Source organism: Apium graveolens, chromosome 5, assembly GCF_009905375.1.
Source record: "Apium graveolens cultivar Ventura chromosome 5, ASM990537v1, whole genome shotgun sequence".
NCBI lineage: Eukaryota > Viridiplantae > Streptophyta > Magnoliopsida > Apiales > Apiaceae > Apium > Apium graveolens.
This window is the reverse complement of record NC_133651.1, coordinates 87,851,243-87,865,257: the sequence shown is the minus strand read 5'-3', so window position 1 is coordinate 87,865,257 and position 14,015 is coordinate 87,851,243. Positions and strand designations below refer to the sequence as shown.

At 36.1% G+C, this 14,015-nt stretch overlaps 1 protein-coding gene across 1 annotated transcript; it reads left to right on the top strand.

Annotated features, from left to right (window-relative positions):
* The first annotated feature begins 2,784 nt into the window (after nucleotides 1-2,784).
* LOC141660243 (uncharacterized) lies at nucleotides 2,785-5,139 on the top strand. The gene is made up of 2 exons (XM_074467209.1): nucleotides 2,785-3,640; nucleotides 3,746-5,139. Exons 1-2 carry the CDS (start codon nucleotides 2,785-2,787, stop codon nucleotides 5,137-5,139), a joined length of 2,250 nt encoding a protein of 749 aa, XP_074323310.1.
* Nucleotides 5,140-14,015: the final 8,876 nt, after the last annotated feature.

Below are 14,015 nucleotides of genomic sequence, written 5' to 3'. Positions count from 1 at the left end.
TTAATAAGCTACCATAAACTACTCCGTCAAGACTCATATGCAGCTCTTCTTGGCACTTAATGGGACATTGGATACAACTACATTTTATATTTTAATGTTTATATCATGAACACATAAAGTAGTCTAATTTACTCGAATTGTTCCGAGGCGCCAGACGGATAATAATGTGCCTGTTTGGCTTAATTTTAAGCTGGCTTTTCAAGGTTAAAATGATCATTCTTGGTAGTGTTTGGGTAAAAATGAGAAATGGTCATTTTACTGTTTTCTGGTTCATAATTTCAATGTTAGAGGGTACGTATTTTCACATTTTTAACTTATTATTCTCACTCTTATGCTTTTAACTTATCATTCTCACTCTGTCAGACTACTTGAACACTCTAAATTTATTTTTAAAAATAATATCACTTTATTTTAAAATATTATTAGATTCTTGTGTTAAATATTTAATTTTGCAAAAATAATATCTTATTAAAAATTAAAATAAAGAATATTAAATATATTTAAATGATTTTAAACTATGTAAAAAAAAGTGATGAGGTTGCCGCTCATATTACGTAAATGTTGTATTTTTTAATTTTACCTTCTTGTTTTTAGTAATTTGTAGTATAATATTTATATTTTAAATTTTGTCTTTTTAAATTTTCTATTCATTATTATATTAGAATTGTTTTTTTTAAAATAATTATAACTTGTAAATTATTATTTACCAAATACTTCAGAAATTTATATGTATAATTATTCAAATGAATTATGATATTCATAACAGTTCTAAACTTTAAATTATAAATTAAACCAAACGGGCCCAATATTTTATATGTTCCTCTAGATATCATGATCACTTGGAGTTAATTGGCCATGACACATTATGGGCCATAACAAATGTGTTAGAGTATATTCAAGGGGATAGGTATAATAAAATATTATAAAATAATGGTTAGCTAAAATTTGATGAACCTTGTTAACTATAATGGTTAGCTATATTTCAAAAACAGTATTTTAATATTATTTTCAAATTCAAATGATTATATTTTAACGGCTATATTAGGACAGTTTCCTTTCATGAGCATGATAATGGTACATTGAATTCAATGTACTCCTTTCATGAGCATGATAATGGTACATTGAATTCAATGTACTAGTACATTGAATTCAATCTACTGAATTAGTAGAATTGTGCAACTTATACACAAAATCAAACTTGTAACTTAAGAAATAATGAGTTATAATAATGAATAACTATTTTAACCATCATATTTTAAATATATATTTAATGGTATTAATTATTAGTTAAATATTAAAATATATATTTTATATTATATTTAAATTCAATTCAAGGTAGTTACATGAAAATATTAAAATATATATTTTATATTATATTGTAGTTTATTAAAATAATTTTAATAAATAACTTTGTTAAATAAAAGAAAAATAAAGTGATAGTGTGTAGAGATAAATTAAGGAAATGGCTAAAGGGGAATGTACTGGACATAATATAAAAAGCCTATCTACAGAACGGGATGACAATGATGAATTTGAGATTTGTATAATTATACCTAACGGTTATACACCTTGGAGCGCTGTATTTATTAGAGAATAACTATAATTGCAACTGTAGCAGCAGAAGGTTTTAGCTAACAGGGGACTCCCGTTGAAGATGCTTCTAGACTCGGTCAACAATATAATCCGCGTGAGAGCAAGAAGGTAAATTTAGTTACATTCGGACTAGACCAAAGTCCCTGTTATAATTAGAATTGTTAATTTTTTTTAGCCCCCGCTAAACTTAAAATATGGTACATATAATTATGTATGTTTCTTATTTAAAATTTAAATTAATTAATATCTTAATTTTATATTTTTTATGTGTATATACACTACAAGAAAACAAGACTAAATACAACCGCGTAAATACAATCGAAGTCAAATTCAACTGAAAACGGTTGAAAATAAAGGTTCGGCTAAATACGACCAAAATCGGTCGTATAAAAGTCCGGTAGTATTTAGCGCGGTCGAATTTAGTAATAAATTCGACCACTGGTGGTTAAATTTAGTCGTGCTCGTAAATTCGACCAAATGTCGGTTGAATTTACCCTTGCCATAAAAATGGAGGGAATTTTCCCGCCTATTGAAATATTGGGCACTCCTAAATACAACCAATTTCGGTCGAATTTAGCCATTCCCGTATTTTTTCTAATTTCGGCGCCAAAAGAGGTGGAATTTTCCCGGTTTGTTGTAAAGTACACCCTCCTAAATACGACCGACGGTGGCAGAAAATTAAATACGACCGGCTGGAGTGGAAAATTAAATACGGCTGATGTTTGTTGAAAATGTTTTAAGACCGATTTCAGTTGTATTTAGCCGCTTCCTATTTTATTCTGGATTCGGTCGAATTTAGTAGCTCTAAATGCGATCGTTTTGCGTTGTATTTAGCCGCTTCCTTTTTTCTTCCGAAACCGGTTGAATTTAGTAGCTTCATTTTGGCAACCCTACTATCCCTTTCTCTTACCAGCCGTAATCATCCATTTCTTTCCCCATCTTCTCCCATTTTCCACCCAATTTACATTCATGTGATCATTCTTAATCAGCAAGTAAGTATAATTATCTATTTTCATTTATTGTTGTGTTTGTATCTTTTCTTTGATATAATTGCATTACTTTTATACATATAACTTGAATTTGTTGATAAATATTAATTATTATTTACTATTTTTTCCAATAGGATGATAAATAGTGTAAAATGTTGATATTGTTAGTGGTTAATAATTATATGTATGTGCGCATTTGTAGATGGCATCCGATCGTAGTTGGATTGGTCGTAACCGCTTTAATGAGTCAAAATATTTAACAGAAGAATATAAAGCCGGTGTGGATAGATTCATTGAATTTGCTATAGAACATAGCGAAAAAGAAGATAACGGTCTTATAAAATGTCAGTGCCGAGATTGTGGAAATAAGTACTTTAAGAAGCCTAGTACCGTGAAAAATGATTTGTATCGATATGGTATCATGCAATGGTATACTACATGGGATTGTCATGGGGAGAAAAATATATCACAAGTCGAGGTTGGAACGAGTTCTGGATATAGAGACGATGATATGTATGATGCACATGATGAGGATGATTTTGATGATTGCGAGGATTTTGAGGAAGAACCAAATAAAACGGCAAAACAATTTTACAAGATGATGAATACCGCTTCTGAACCAATTTATCCAAACAATGCCAATTATACAACATTGGAGTTCTCAATGAAGTTGCTTAAGTGGAAAAATAAGCATAATTGCGGTAACAATGGCTTTGATGACTTACTTCATCTCATTGGATTAGTACTACCCGATGATCATAAATTGCCCGAAAAGTACTACAACATGCGGAAGATGATTAAAGGATTGCATATGGAATATGAGAAAATTGATGCTTGCGAGAATGATTGCATGTTATTTTACAAAGAGCATAGTGGCAAGACAAAGTGTGATATATGCAATGGAGACAGATACCAGAAGCAGAAAGATCCTAAAAAACAGAAGATTCCACGAAAAATCTTGTGTTACTTTCCTATTACCATGAGATTGCAGCGTTTATTCATGGCCGAGACTATTGCAAAAGCTATGAGATGGCACCATGATAGAATTGCAGTTGAAGGTGAATTAAGTCACCCAGCGGATGGAGATGAATGAAAATAATTTGATCAAAGATTTCAAAGATTTTCAAATGAGATTCGAAATGTAAGACCTGGGCTCTCTACAGATGGATTTGACCCCTTTCGCGACAAGCATGCGAAGGAGTATACAGTATGGCATGTGGTGGTTGTTGTTTATAACCTTCCTCCCTCTATGTGTACAAAGGCTCCATATATGTTCATGCCTCTTCTTATTCCTGGACCGACAGATCCGACAAAAGACTTACATGTTTATCTTAGACCTTTGATTGATGAATTGAAAGTGTTGTGGCATGCAGGGGTTGAAACATATGACATGTTCTCACGTACAAATTTTATCATGAAGGCGGCACTTTTATGGACGATTAGTGACTTTCCTGGACTTGCAATGCTTAGCGGGTGGTCCACCAAAGGTAAGTTATCATGTCCAGTTTGCATGGGAGAAGTAAAAGGTAAACAACTCAAATATGGTGGCAAAATAAGTTTTTATGGCACTGCTCGATATTTTTTGGAGTCAGATGATCCCCTGCGAAGGAGTACTAAATTTGGAAGTGTAGAGACACGATCAGTTTGTGCTAGACATTCAGGGGGCCGAGCCAAGGTGATGTGTGAGCAGATACAGTTTCCCCCTCCAGGAAAGTCACATAAGAAAAAACCAAGGAATTACGGGGTGAAACATAATTGGACACATTTTTCTCCATTTTTTGAGCTTCCATATTGGGAGACACTTAGCCTTCGTCACAATATTGACATTATGCACACAGAAAAGAATGTCTTTGATAATCTTTTCTACACAATTCTTGGTGATGGAAAGAAGACGAAAGATAACACAAAATCAAGAAAGGATTGTCAAGAATTACGTGTACACCGTGAGTTATGGATTCGAGGTGATGGAACTGAACCACATGCACCATACACACTTTCAAAGGAACAAATTCATAAGTTGTTCAAGTGGATTGAGTCATTGAAACTTCCAGATGGCTATGCCTCAAATATATATAGAGGTGTGAATTGGGCAAAAAATTGCATTCGCGGTATGAAATCACATGACGGCCATGTCTTCATGCAAAAGTTGTTACCTATAGTTTGTCGTGATCTTCTTCCGAAGCATGTAGCTGATCCTATCATTGAATTATGCAACTTCTTTCAAGATTTATGCTCTTCAGTTCTCAAGTACTCAGATTTGGAAAAAATGGAAAAAGATATAGTGAGGATAATGTCCAAACTTGAAACCGTCTTCACTCCTGGTTTTTTTGATCCTATGGAGCATTTGCCACTACATTTAGCAACCGAGTGTAAGTTGGGTGGGCCGGCTAATGGGCGTTGGATATATTTTATTGAAAGATATTTGCACAACTTAAAATTAAAAGTAGGAAACAAAGCTCGAGCGGAGGGTTCAATGGCACAACGCTATATTGAGGAGGAATGTGTACACTTTTGCACGTTGTATTTTGATTCCAAAAAGGAATTGTTAGTCCCTTAACAATATAGCAAGAATTACAGAAGGGGGGGTTGAATGGAATTCTTTATCTTTTTCTTGAAATAAAAATGTTCAACTCGATTATAGATATATCTGTTTTGATTAGCACAATGCGGAATATAAACTTTAATGAATCAAAACAAGAGTAATTAAAAACAAGAGTCTTTAAAAACTTTCTGGTGGATTTAAACAATTACACCAGATATATATATATATATATATATATATATATATATATATATATATATATATTAATATATCGAGAGAACTCTGTGTGCAGAAATGCTCACAGCTGCTTTTACAAGATAGAACAACTAAGAACACAGGAAATGCTAAAGATAGTGCTTACAAAGATTTCTCTGTATTTGTTTCTAAGCTCACTTAGTTTTCTTAGTTATTTTATATTTGCTACTCTCTTGGTTTATATATATTATCAAGATTACAAAGTCAAAAGAACTGAATAAATATAAAATCTAACAGTCTTGATCTTTGCTGCTTTTCGTCCTTTATTACCCAGTTAATGGGCTTCCACAGTGTTTGTATCCAATCTCGACGGCTGTGTGTCAGCTTTCACTGTTCAACTGATGTTTGAATCTTGATATTATCATCCGTCGACTTTCAGATCATCCGTCGATGACTTACTTGATCATCCGTCGACTGCTATTTTGAACATCCGTTGAAAGTCATTTGATCATCCGTCGAAGCTTTGTTAAGCATCCGTTGATAGCTATTTTGGCACTTGACTTCATTTCACTTATACAGAATTACAAGACATTGCTTATGTACAGTTAATCAACCTATTCTGCATATCTAGTTAAAGTCAACATGACTTATATGCTACTACAGATTCTATACAAAGGTGCATACAACACTGTGCTACAAACTTATCATTATATAAGCTACTCACTCGATGGATAATAAATTACTCATCCGTCGGTACTCAAACTGAGTTATCCGTCGGGACTATAATTCTTATCCGTCGAGTGCTACATTATTTCACTAAGTAAAATCTACTTAGATGTTTTGTTTAGGTAATCATCAAGTACACAACATATTCACAACAATCTCCCCCAATTTATGTCTACTGGAATTGTAGCCATAAATTAAGAGACACTTGATGATAACAAAACAACCTAAACATATATCTTTAAAGATAAGTAGATAAAACTGAAAGTGCTTCAATTTAAACAAGGTATACAAGGTTTGGCTCACAGTCAATTCAAGATGCTCCTCTAGCCTGAGCCGATTTTTCTAGTTTCTTGAAGGTCTGGATCTTCTTCCAAGCTTTCTGTTGTTTTCTTCAATTTGATTCTGGAGCTGTCTGTGGAATTTTAATTCATCAGATTCTGAGAGATCTAACATTTCTTGCATTTCCAAAAGAGTCTCATTGCTAGAGATACTCAATTGGTCTTATAGTCTGAAGAATCTTCTCACACCCTTGTCATCCATGAATTCCATCAGCCAGTAGGGCCTTAGATGCACTCTTCTCCCTGTGTATGGGATGATAAGAGTTTTGGGTAGTGCATCTTTGGCTCTAACACTCCTTAGCTCTTCAATCTTCTTCAATACTAATCTTCTTGCAGTTATATTAAACCCAAAGTTTTTCTTGAAGGATGAATAGACTTTGATCAACACAGCTTGGCTTTTATGAAGTATCCTATGAAGAGGCCACTGAATCTCCCTTCCTCCTTTATATTTGAATACCAACCTTTCAGGTAGGTTTCTGTATGCATCAATTGCCCTTACCTCATCCAGCTCCTCCAGATAAAGGTTTAGGTCTGAAAATTCCTTGATGTCACGCAAGTACAAGTAGTCTTCCTTGTTGATCTTGGGTTGAGCTTTGACTACTGCCTTGGATTTGAGAGGTGACAACTTCACTTTCTTGAATGCCCTTGATTTTGTCCTTCTTGGCTTGGTGAGAATTGGCAAGTTGAAGTCAAGAATTGGTAATTTATCCTACTCTATTGGCTCATCCTTTGGCACAATAGGCTCTCCATGTATGTTCCTGTAGGGGTCTACCACCCTTATGTCTTCAAATACCACAGAGGGCTTTAATGCTTGAGTTTCAGCTTTAGTGGATTCCATTGGAAATTGATCTTCCAATTCCTTGTTAACAATATCCAACTTTCTTTTTGTTCTTTTAGCCAATTCTTTCTTTCTTGGAGATTTCTTCTGTTCTTCAATCTTCTTCTTTGATCCAGTAGCTTGAGTTGGTTGAGAGGGAATTTGTTGAGAAGAGTTCACAGCCTGTAGCTTGGTCAAGATAGCAAACTGTTCTTTCTTTTGTTTAGACTTCTTTGCATCTAGAGCAGCTTGCCTCTTTTCCTGCTTCAATCTGGCTTTTTCTTCTTCCTTTACTTGAGCAAATTGTGGATGTCCAGCTACCACACAAATTTCCTTCCCATTTCTGAATATCTTTGCAATTCTCTCTCTTGAGGCTGAATCAGCTGTATCTTTGTAGAGAAGAATAGATCTTGATAGAAGCTTCTTTTCATCAGGCTTGGGTGTCTCATACACAGTATCCATAGGGTTCTTCAAAGATGACTTTGGATAGTTTTCCCTTGGTTTAAGAATCATCTCAGCCTTTGTAGTCTTGATGCAGGAAGATTGTCCTTTCTCCAGATAGTTCATGCTCATCTCATTCACATTGATTGGCTTGACATGAGAGTGATGGATTGCTGACTGATCTGGTTCCTTGACTAATTGAAACTTTCTCTGTATTTCCTCATCAGTCTTTTTCCAGTTGATCAGAGTCAACTCTCCTTTATCAGCATCTTTCAAACTTGCTGCTGTTGCATTTATAAGATCTATACCATCTGCAACTGGTGGCTTGAAGATAGTAATTGAAGGTACAATTACTTTGCTGATTTGAACTACAATGTTCTCCCCCTTAGTTGGTCCTTTCTCCCCCTTACATGATTCTCTCTCCCCCTTTTTGTTATCATCAAGTAAAGGAGTTAGGCCTTGTGCTTTAGCCAGTTGCATGAGAAGATTTGTCTGAGTCTGTTGATTTTGAAGAAGTAGGGCCACTGAATTCTCAATAACTTGAACTCTGGTCTCCAGCTTGGCTATCTTCTTTTCAGAATCTGATTCTCTTCTCAACCTTTGTAATAAATCATGCATGGTACCATATGGCATTAGTGAATCCAGTTTCTCAGAGTTGTATGTCTTTAAGTCAGCTATCTCCTTTTTCAATTCATCCACACTGATATTCTGTCTGGAGTGTTGGATCTTCATTAAGTGCAAGGAGTCTAGATGAGCTTTAAGAACAGCCTTGGTACCAGCATCTGAAACTTCCTGAAGGGCTTGCTGAATAGCTGTTACTTGTCTTACCAAAGACACCTCAAATTGTCCTGGTGTAAAGTCCTTTGCCCATGCCCATTCAGGTAAACTTAAAGCAGAACTTTGGCCTTCAGCTCCCCCTAAGTTCATGCTTCCATTTAAAGAACTAGAATCATCATCATCAGAATTTACTCCAAATTCTTCAGATGGCTCTCCAGCTTGAGGAGGCATCCTGTTGACAGCAGCTTTATCTCTTTGAAGAGATTCTGTGGTATGCACTAAGTGTAAAGTCTGCTCTGCCTCCACATTGCCCTGAGCAGCCAACAGTTGATAGGCTGAAACAGGGTGAGTAAAAGTGTCACCATCCAAGGAAATGTTATCAATTACAGCTTTGTAATGTTGCTGAAATTGTCTTTCCTTTTCAGCATCATCCACAATCATTGACTCACTAGCAATGGCTGATTCCATCCTTATTTCTCCAGTACCTGCTTTTCTCTCATATTCTCTCTTTTGTTGCATCAGGGTCTCACCCTGGTTCCCCACCCTCACACCTTCACCTTCACCTACTAAGGTGGGACTCCTCTCACTCACTTTTTCCAATCCTGAATGAATGGATTGCTGAGATTCACTCTTTTCCTCTCATTTTGCCTGGGAGCAACCCAGCCTCTCACTCAATGCACTGTCCTCTCTCAGTCGTAAGAGTGATTGTATTACCACCAAATCTTCTGCACTTGAAATTATTGAAGTTTGAAGTTGTGCAGAGACACTCGACGGATAAGTGATATCTGTCGGGTGAGTGGTAAAGCTATCCGACGGATAACTGCTGTTAAGCTTATCCGTCAGGATACAATCACTACTCGACGGATGAGCAATATCCATCGAGAGAGTGGAAATGAATGAGGTGGGAACAGAAACTATTGTTGACTCTGTGTTGATTGAAGTTATTTGAGGCACAGATGTCACAATAGAATCAGAAAGAATTGGCAAGTGAGCCAACAAATCATCTAAAAGATGATGCTCACTTGCACTGGATTTTGGCTTCCCCAACAGAGTTAAAGAAGGGGAATCAGGAATTAAAGTGTTTATCATGTCCACTTCCAGTGAGTTGGTTGGTGAGTATTGTGTTTCAGTGGCTTCTATAATAAGAGATTTTGGCTGTGACTCCACATTTATTGGAGCCACATCAATCTGAATTTGAGAAGGTGCAGGGACTGTGTCTTTAGCACCAGTTTGCACTAATTGTGTGCCCTGTACATCCCCAGTTGTTTTGGATTTCTTCTTTCTAGTGTAAGTTTGGTGTGAGCTTGTGTCCCTAACCCTCTTGGCCTGTGCTCTTGGATGAGAGCTTTGTTCAATAGCCACATCCTTTTGGGAGGATGCAGCTAGAAGTGAGCTTCTGTCCTTTTTAAGCACTGTAGTTTGTTGGGAAACTGCAGTGTGGCTAGGCTGGGATTCACTCATCTCTCCAACCTTATCCTTGGGGTTTCTTTGATGTTCACCCCTTCCCTCACCTATCTTACCCTCCTTCACACTCCCCTCTTTGTGTTTGGTAGAATTTTCAACTGGTACCTTTTGAGAGATACCAGAGGGGGTTTTCTTTGATTTGGATTTCAGAATTGCAGTTGTTTTGGCAGCTTTGGTAGGCAACTGTTTGGTCATTGTCACAGTTGCCATAGCTATGCCTGAAGTCAAAGAAATAGAAGGGTTTGGAATAGTTGAGAGTGTAGATGAACTTACCTCACTTACCTGAGGTGCCAGCATTACAGGAAAATAGAACATTGGCACATCCTTGTGATGGTTGGCTCTGTTCAGATCTGCAATGATTCTTCTCTCTTGAACCCAACACGCTAATTTGTTGGTTGGGTTCTCAAGTACAATCTCTTCACAAAGATGGTTAGCCAAAAGCATAAAAAATCTAGCATAGTAAATATTCTTTCCTCTTTTGGCTGAGTCACCTAGTTTATAACCTAACTCATACACAACCAGATCACTTAAGTTGTAATATTTGTCTGTAACTAGCATGTATAGCATGTTAAGCATGGAAATGTTCACAGAATTAAAATTACTAATTTTTCCAGAAAAGACCTTAGTTACTACATCACACAAGTAACTCCATTCCTTCCTAAGACCTAGTCTTCTAATTTCACTTAGTTTTGCAGTAGGAAGTGCATAATGAATGGAATTTAGCATATTGACAATATCAGTGTCAATGTGTGGTGCAGTAACATTGTTATCAGGAATCTTGAAACATGCTTTTATGACATCACTATTGATACAGAAAACATTACCTTTGATGGTCAGAGTGATGGTTTTGTCAGTAGAGTTGTAGATTGCTGTTGTCCACATCTCCTCAACAACTTCACAATAAATTGTGGGTGATTCCAGCATAGCAAAACTTAACTTGCAGTTCTTCACGAAGTCCATCATCTTATGATAGTCTTCAGATTGCTGAATCCCCTTATTGACCAAGGCAGTGAAGTTGTTCTTCTCATAGATGAACCCAGTCTGTGACATGATCTTTACTACGGGTGCCATTGTTAGGGAAGAAAAGCTTGAAGAGAAAGAGGATTTTTGCTTGAGAGAGAATGAAATAAGATAGTTGAATTTGAGAATGATAAAAGAAAATGATTAGAATGAAATAGGCTTTTATACTTTGCTCAAACTCAACGGATAAAAATAATAAAGAGAAATAAATTACCCAATAAAAACTGCCTAAAATTACCGTTTTAAAATAAACTTTAAAAATTCCACCCATTATCCGTCGTGTAATGCTTATAAACTGTAAGTATACTCGATGGATAATGTTCAGGGAATTAACGGTTAAGATTTAGACACTTCGACGGATGAGGATAAAATGTTATCCGTCGAGCTTTAAAATATTCCAGAAAAGTAATTGATTTTTATTTACAATTTGTATATCGACGGATGACTCAACCCGATGGATAATGGTCATCCGTCGAGAGACAAATTTTGACTCAGCCAAAATTTCATCCAAGACTAAAAATCAACTAAATTTCTGGCTTCTTTTCAATTTGCAAGAATAATTCAGATAAATTCAAGAGTAATTAAGCATACCTAACTCACTTACCAACCTAGAAAAGGTGGATTCATCCAGTGGCTTGGTAAAAATATCTGCAAGTTGCTTCTCACTTGGAACAAAATGTAACTCTACAGTACCATTCATTACATGTTCCCTTATGAAATGGTACTTGATGTCTATATGCTTTGTCCTTGAATGTTGCACTGGATTTTCAGTGATGGCAATTGCACTTGTGTTGTCACAGAAAATAGGAATCCTTTCAACTTGCAAACCATAGTCTAGCAATTGATTTTTCATCCATAAAATCTGTGCACAGCAACTGCCAGCAGCAATATATTCAGCTTCAGCTGTAGAAGTAGAAACTGAATTTTGCTTTTTACTGAACCAGGACACAAGCTTGTTTCCTAAAAATTGACAGGTTCCTGTTGTGCTTTTTCTATCAATTCTGCAACCTGCATAATCTGCATCTAAATAACCAGTTGTATCAAAACCAGAATCTCTAGGATACCAAATGCCAAGGTTTAGTGTTCCTTTGAGATATCTAAAAATTCTTTTAATAGCTATCAAATGAGACTCTCTAGGATCAGCCTGAAATCTAGCACACAAACATGTAGCAAACATTAAATCTGGCCTACTGGCTGTTAAGTACAGAAGTGAGCCAACCATGCCTCTATAACTTGAAATATCCACAGACTTTTCAGTAGTGTTTAGTTCAAGCTTAGTTGCAGTGGCCATGTGAGTTTTTGCAGATGTGCAATCCATCAGATCAAACTTCTTTAAAAGATCAAAAATATATTTAGTTTGACTAATGAATATTCCATCACTAACTTGCTTAACTTGTAAACCAAGAAAGTAAGTTAGTTCTCCCATCATACTCATTTCATACTTGCTTTGCATCAGTTTGGCAAACTTTTTACAAACTTTTTCATCTGTAGAGCCAAAAATAATATCATCTACATAAATTTGAACAAGTATGCTAGAGCCATTCACATTTCTGCAAAATAAAGTTTTATCTACAGTACCTCTTGTGAAGTGATTTTCCAAAAGGAACTTTGATAAAGTATCATACCAGGCTCTAGGTGCTTGCTTCAGTCCATAAAGTGCTTTCAATAGATAGTAGACATACTCTGGGAAATTTGGATCTTCAAAGCCAGGAGGTTGACTTACATACACTTCTTCCTCCAAATCTCCATTCAGAAAGGCACTTTTGACATCCATTTGATAGACCTTGAAATTGGCATGGGCTGCATAGGCTAAGAAGATTCTGATGGCTTCAAGTCTTGCAACAGGAGCAAATGTTTCATCAAAATCTATCCCTTCTTGCTGACAATAGCCTTTAGCAACCAATCTTGCTTTGTTCCTTACTACTATGCCATTTTCATCCATCTTGTTTCTGAATACCTATTTGGTGTCTATTGGATTCTTTCCTTTAGGCTTGGGTACCAGCTTCCATACTTTATTCCTTTCAAATTGGTTTAGCTCCTCCTGCATAGCTAAAATCCAATCAGGATCTAATAAGGCTTCTTCTACCTTCTTTGGTTCTTCCTTAGACAGGAAGCTGCTGTATAGACATTCTTCTTGAGTTGCTCTCCTGGTTTGAACTCTGGAAGAAACATCATCACTAATCAGTTCAAAGGGGTGATCTTTTGTCCATTTTCTTGGTTGAGGTAGATTAGCCCTAGATGAAGAGACCTCAATGTTGTCTTGATGTGTGATTGAGTTTTGATTGCTAGAAACTCCCACTGAGTTTGTGGATCTTTGCTTTGAAATTGGGGTGCTTTCCATGGGTGATCTGCCTTGACTTCCTGCTCCTTTTGATAACCCGACGGATGGTGAATTTTGAGTACCGACGGATGAGGCAGGTTGTCTTCCGACGGATAATACAGATTGCCTTCCGACGGATGAAGCATTATGTAACTCGACGGATGTTGAGTTTTGTGCTTCATTTGTAGTAAATTTGTCTGCATTATCCTTAGACACTGTTTCTTGATCACTTTCATCATCACTTTCTTCACTGATCATCTCAACATTATCGAATTTGAGGCTCTCATGGTAATCTCCATCTTTTAGTCCTTTAATCTTTTTATCATCAAACACAACATGTATAGATTCAACAACAATGTTGGTTCTTAGATTGTAGACTCTATATGCTTTACCAACAGCATATCCAACAAAAATTCCTTCATCTGCTTTAGCATCAAACTTCCCATTTTGATCAGTTTAATTTCTCAGAATATAGCATTTACAGCCAAAGACATGAAGAAAGTTCAGAGTTGGCTTCTTGTTCTTGAACAATTGATAAGGTGTCTTGCATTTTGCTTGATTAATCAGAGAGATGTTCTGAGTGTAGCATGCAGTGTTGACAACTTCAGCCCAGAAATATGTTGGTAATTTTGATTCTTCAAGCATTGTCCTTGCAGCTTCAATAAGAGATCTATTCTTTCTTTCCACTACTCCATTCTGTTGTGGAGTCCTTGCTGCTGAAAACTCATGTAGGATCCCATTTTCCTCACAGAATGCTCTCATGACATAGTTCTTGAACTCAGTTCCATTGTCA

Excerpts from the sequence above, each read along its gene's own strand:
- LOC141660243 (XM_074467209.1), top strand. The coding sequence starts at position 2,785 with ATGGCATCCGATCGTAGTTGGATTGGTCGTAACCGCTTTAATGAGTCA. Across the intron at positions 3,641-3,745 it reads TGATAGAATTGCAGTTGAAG|ATGGATTTGACCCCTTTCGC; the intron begins GTGAATTAAGTC and ends GGCTCTCTACAG.